General features: G+C 42.9%; 1 protein-coding gene and 1 non-coding gene across 3 annotated transcripts; both read left to right on the forward strand.

The window, feature by feature from the left end:
* The first annotated feature begins 88 nt into the window (after positions 1-88).
* On the forward strand, positions 89-5,973 carry LOC111721785 (pumilio homolog 1-like). Of its 2 annotated transcripts, XM_023507483.1 has the most exons (3): positions 89-136; positions 827-1,019; positions 4,128-5,973. In XM_023507483.1, exons 2-3 carry the CDS (start codon positions 900-902, stop codon positions 4,257-4,259), a joined length of 252 nt encoding a protein of 83 aa, XP_023363251.1. In that variant the 5' UTR covers positions 89-136; positions 827-899; the 3' UTR covers positions 4,260-5,973. The 2 variants fall into 2 exon arrangements, with proteins under 2 accessions (XP_023363251.1, XP_023363250.1); XM_023507482.1 differs by lacking the exon at positions 89-136 and having other exon boundaries at positions 587-1,019.
* LOC111721791 lies at positions 1,796-1,880 on the forward strand. Its single transcript, XR_002770807.1, has one exon. It is a non-coding gene; the product is annotated as a small nucleolar RNA SNORD103/SNORD85 (small nucleolar RNA).
* Positions 5,974-6,190: the final 217 nt, after the last annotated feature.

Raw genomic sequence — 6,190 nt, forward strand, 5'->3', positions numbered from 1 at the left:
TCATTGTTGTTTGGCGGGCCCGGGGTGGATTCGAACCCGCCACCTTACGTGTATGTGACTGACGCCTTAGCCTCTTGAGCCACAGGGGCTGAGCCTACAGCATGTATCTTAAGAAGGAAGGTTGAAAGAATATCTGGTAGGATGATAGTTCTTAAATATTTAGCCTGGAGAATTTTGTGGTGTTATCTAAGTAATCACATTCCCTTTTGTTTGTATAGAGAAATGCTGACAGGTCTTAGGGGCCTTCCTATTATACTCCTGTGAGGCGGCATGTAGTAGTTGAGCACGTGCGTGGTCCTTGGCTTAACTAAGTCTGTAGAGCCTCAAGTAAGTTCTGAACTCTGTGCTTGGCAGCAGGGAGATAGGCGTAAGTAGGATAAGTCTCTTCTCCTACTTACCCTCACCTGTTAGATCAGTGGTTCTCAACCTTCCTAATGCCACAACCCTTTAATACAGTTCCTCATGTTGTGGTGACCCCCAACCATAATATTATTTTCATTGCTACTTCATAACTATAATTTTGCTACTGTTATGAATTGTAATATAAATATCTGATATGCAGGATATATTTTTACTGGTACAAAGGGGTCGTGACCCACAGGGTGAGAACCGCTGTGTTAGAAGGTAAGACCTGATCTCAGACATGATCTACAGTTATACACTCAGATGGCAGAGCTGGAGAGTCTCACAGAGCCAGTCAACAAACTAATTTTCCACAAATGCTAGCATTCTCTTCTTGTTGGCCCCGAGGCCTTGGCAGAGGCTAGCCAAGCACAGCTTCGCAGGAGACCCTCTTCTGACCAGCTCTCATGTTGTCTTACTACAGCAATGTTGTGGAGAAATGTGTCACTCATGCCTCACGTACGGAGCGTGCCGTGCTCATTGATGAGGTGTGCACCATGAATGACGGTCCCCACAGTGCCTTATACACCATGATGAAGGACCAGTATGCCAACTATGTGGTCCAGAAGATGATTGATGTGGCAGAGCCAGGCCAGCGGAAGATTGTCATGCATAAGGTAGGCCCGGTCGAACAGGAGCTCAGTCAGAGAAAGTGTGTGAAACACCAAGGGGAGGGGACACCGTGCTTTTTGAGGAGTTTGTCTTTTTGTGGACTCTGCCCCATGCTGTGTCCCCACATTTGCCACCCCTCTTATTGCCACATAACCTACTAGTGTGAAAGTCTTCAGCTCAGTTTTTGTGACATATTTTCCTCTTTGATTTCTAATCTAAGGGATCAGCATTTTAGTCTAGCGAATCACCTGTTTGCCTTACTTCCTTTTCTTTCCTATTCCTTCTCTGCTTTCTCATTCTCACTAACACTTACTGAACAAGGGCCTGCCCAGTGTAGAGCGTGGCCGCACATATGGGCTTTAAGCCCGATCTGTGCCAGGACCAGCTGCACAGAGATGACTAGGACCTGGTCCTGCCCACAGAGCGCAGTCTGGTGGGAAAGAGCAGTGCAAGGCAGTGTCTAGAGAGCTCTGAGAGGGGCTGCTCACCCTGCACAGAGTCCCTAAGAGACAGCTTTACAGGAAAAGGCAAGGCTAAAGAGGACTTAAGGTAGAGGGGCAGAATCCAACAGAAGAGGCCTAGGGCTCATGGAGCTGTTCCAGCCAGCACTGCACAGACCACAGAACCCAGGAGGCAGAACAGACCCACAGGCAGGGTGTGCTGGGCTGTGTGCTAGGCAGTGCCTCCAGCCTCGAGCCTTGGGTACTTCTTATCTGAACCCTCAGCCTTTGGGCTCTGAGCTCCCTCAGCTCTTCTTCCTTGTGGGGTTGGTTGGCCATTGTCTGGCAGTGATGACCCACTTGCCCTCACTGAGAACAAAGTTCGCTAATGAGAATCTTTGTTACGGACTCAAGTTCTGAGCCAGACAAGACACCCACCTCCTCCAATTCAAACAAAGCCAAAACACTGCACTGGTGTTGGTCATTGCAGTTGGATACAGAGAATGCTCCCAAGGGAATGTCATTTGAATAAAGTGTTGAATCATTCGAGAAAAGGGAACATGATGTATAAAGACTTGGAAGCAGGTCACAGGTCTCCACATTTGAAGAAGTAAAGCATCATGGGCTGGCTTCACTATTTTATGCCTGTGGCTCAGTGAGTAGGGTGCTGGCCCCACATCCCGAGGGTGGTAGGTTCAAACCTGGACCTGGCCAAACTGCAACAAAAAAATAGCCAGGCGTTGTGGCGGGCGCCTATAGTCTGAGCTACTTGGGAGACTGAGGCAAGAGAATCTCCTAAGCCCAAGAGCTGTAGGTTGCTATGAGCTGTAATGCCATGGAACTCTACTGAGGGTGACAAAGTGAGACTCTGTCTCAAAAAAAAGAAAAGAAAAAGAAGTAAAGCAAGTTCACTAGGGCAGAAGTGTGGTAGTCACAGTTTCATTTCACAGAGTTGTCCTGGCTGCCGAGTAGACGTTGTAATGGGAGGAGCGGAGACTGTGAAGTCAGCCTATGATGATGGAACTGGAATCAGCAGGGTGTGGAAGTGTTGGGTTGAGGAAATTGAAGGAAGAAGAGTTCTAAGAATCCTCTTCAGCGCTTTTATCACTTGATATCCTCTTTAGCGCAAGGAGCACTGGGGGAGAGAGCAGGTTGATTACCTTTCACTTCCATTAAATCAAATAAAAATTGGAGCTTAGCAGTATTTTTTTGTGTGTATACGTGTGTGTGTGTGTTTTTAGGGTTTTTGTTTTATTTATGTCTAGTCTGGTAGAGAATTAAGTGCGTGGACTCATTAGTCAGCTGGTCTCAGGGAAATGAATTTGATTTTGCTTTGTTTTTTAGGAGATCTACCCAAAAGTAAGGGGATCCTGAACCTCAGCTTCTACTGATAAAAACATTAGCCAGGTGCATGGTCCTTACTACAACCCAAATGAAAAGTGTAACATTATTGCATTCTTTTTTAATAATATGAGTTTAGGGAGGTCAGGCAAGTAATCTGGTTCAGACAGCTCAGAGTTAGGACCAAGGACTGTATGTCAGTTTCTTGTGTAGTCTCTCAGGTGGGAATGTAATACCAGGTAGGGGGCTATGTGGGATGAAATGGTTTCTAGAGCCGTTGACCTTTCTTTGCTTTGAGGTTATAGTTACACTGACAAAAATTGTTGTTCTCAGGAGCTCTCAATCTATAGAGAATATTCATTTCATCTACTCTGGCACACTTGCCCAGTGTGTTTGCGTAGGCAAGTGTAAGTTTGGATGGGGAAATGGGTTAGTAAACCCTCATCCCGTACTGTCTATGTGGAAAGATTGATAATTTGGCAAAACATCGTGAACATAGTGAGGTATGTGGACTGCTCTGGGAGTTCACAGAAAAGAGCCTTCCACAAAGGAAGCACCTCTCTGAGTTGCTGGGATGCATAGGACTTACATGAGTCAGCCCACGTAGGGGAGACTAGAAAAGAATGCTTGTGAAATGGGCTGGAGGTTGGCACCCCTCTGGTTCTGTGCTCTCCTCGCCTGTCCACTCTCACGCCTCACCTTAGCCAACCAAATTGGGTGAAGAAAGAAACTCAAGTTTCTAGAGGAGCCAGACAATTTGGACTCAAATACCTGTTTTATCCTTTAATAGCCATTTGACCTTTGCTGAGTGACTTAAATACTCTTTGCCTTCATTTTTTAATTTTTTCATCAGTAAAATGGGGATATCACACCCAGCTCATAATGTCTATTGTGTTTATTGTTGTCCTTACTAGCCTCTTGTGATCCACTGTGACCTGGGGAGACAGGATTAGGTGATGAGCTTAAAATGTTCATGGTGCTCAGAAATGAGCCCCCACTGCTTTGGGTGGAGCCAAGGGACCTATACAGATGTCTGCTGGGAGACTGTGCAGTTGGTGGGGGGTGGGCAGTGCATTTTTGTCAGTTAGGATATACTTTTTCTATGTGCTGTCTTGAGTGGCCTGTTGCTGCCCAGACATCCTGTTTCAGCACTCAGAACAGGAGCTACTCTCCTCATCTGATGGGTCACTAAGGGGCTAGAATTCATGAAACTTGGCCAAACCAGTTGAAAGACATTGGTCTAGAGCATGTATGTTTGTGTGACACAGTGTCCAGGAGTCTGCCCAATTCTCTTCCCAGGCCCATGTAACGCACACTGTCCTTCCTCCCCAGATCCGGCCCCACATCGCAACTCTTCGCAAGTACACTTACGGCAAGCACATTTTGGCCAAGCTGGAGAAATACTACATGAAGAATGGCGTTGACTTAGGGCCTATCTGTGGCCCACCTAATGGTATTATCTGAGGCAGTGCCACCCTGTTCCTTCATTCCCGCTGACCTCACTGGCCCACAGGCAAATCCAACCAGCAACCAGAAATGTTGTAGTTTAGAAGCTGAAATGGGCAAATGGTTGCTCCAGGATTACTCCCTCCTCCAAAAAAGGAATCAAATCCATGAATGGAAAAGCCTTTGTAAATTTAATTTTATTACACATAACATGTACTAATTATTTTTTTTAATTGACTAATTGCCCTGCTGTTTTACTGGTGTATAGGATACTTGTACATAGGTAACCAATGTACATGGGAGGCCACATATTTTGTTCCTTGTTGTATCTATATTCCATGTATGGAAACTTTCAGGGTGGTTGGTTTAACAAAAAAATGTTTAAAAAAAAAAAAACGTTTTTAACTCATTTGCCTGGCCGGCAAGTTTTGCAAATAACTCCTCCCCACCTCCTCATTTTAGTAAAAAACAAAAACAATCAAAAAAAAGTGAGAAGTTTGAATTTTAGTTAAATGACCCTGAACTGGCATTTAACACTGTTTATAAAAATATATATATATACATATTATATATATATAAATAAAATGAAAAACATTTCAGAGTTGCTAAAGCTTCAGTTTATGATATTGTTTATGAACCTTCTAAAAATTGCTTTTTTGGGAGACTATATTCTGCTGAAGAAGATAGTACAGCCTGTTTTGTGAGGAGGAGACGTGAGCATCCAGAAGGTGTGTCAAGGCCGGGTGGGTGTGACTGTTTACTGCCTACTGAATTCTTTTCTATTAACATTGAAAGGCAAAATCTGATTATTTAGCATGAGGAAAAAAAAATCCAACTCTGCTTTTGGTCTTGCTTCTATAAATATATAGTGTATACTTGGTGTAGACTTTGCATATATACAAATTTGTAGTATTTTCTTGTTTTGATGTCTAATCTGTATCTATAATGTACCCTAGTAGTCGAACATACTTTTGATTGTACAATTGTACATTTGTATACCTGTAATGTAAATGTGGAGAAGTTTGAATCAACATAAACACGTTTTTTGGTAAGAAAAGAAAATTAGCCAGCCCTGTGCATTCAGTGTATATTCTCACCTTTTATGGTCGTAGCATATAGTGTTGTATATTGTAAATTGTAATTTCAACCAGAAGTAAATTTTTCTTTTGAAGGAATAAATGTTCTTTATACAGCCTAGTTAATGTTTAAAAAGAAAAAAATAGCTTGGTTTTATTTGTCATCTAGTCAGAGTATAGCAAGATTCTTTCTAAATGTTATATTCAAGATTTGGTTCAAACTAGTGGGTTTTTTTTTTTAATCCTAAAAAAGTAATGTTTTGCTTATTTTGTGACAGTCAAAAGGACGTGCAAAAGTTCAGCCCTGCCCGAGCTTTCCTTACAATCAGAGCCCCTCACCTGTAAAGTGTGAATTGCCCTTCCTTTTTGTACAGAAGATGAACTGTATTTTGCATTTTGTCTACTTGTAAGTGAATGTAACATACTGTCAATTTCCTTGTTTGAATATAGAATTGTAACACTACACGGTGTACATTTCCAGAGCCTTGTGTATATTTCCAATGAACTTTTTTGCAAGCACACTTGTAACCATATGTGTATAATTAACAAACCTGTGTATGCTTATGCCTGGGCAACTATTTTTTGTAACTCTTGTGTAGATTGTCTCTAAACAATGTGTGATCTTTATTTTGAAAAATACAGAACTTTGGAATCTGTGTTTGTGCTTTATTTTAACACTCTAGGCCCCCCTCATGTAGTGTCCCTGGATAGCCCAGCCCTGTCTCACCTGTGCCTCTTTCTCTCTGCTGTGGGAGGGCAAGAAATTTGGAATAGAGCAGGGGTGTCAAACTGATGGCTCTTAAACCAAATTTGACTGAAGACGTTGGTTTCAGCCTGCCCAGTGCTTTCAAAGTCAAGATATTGCACCTAAAA

This window comes from Otolemur garnettii, unplaced genomic scaffold, assembly GCF_000181295.1.
Source record: "Otolemur garnettii isolate 467f Iridium unplaced genomic scaffold, OtoGar3 scaffold00184, whole genome shotgun sequence".
Classification (NCBI taxonomy): Eukaryota; Metazoa; Chordata; class Mammalia; order Primates; family Galagidae; genus Otolemur; species Otolemur garnettii.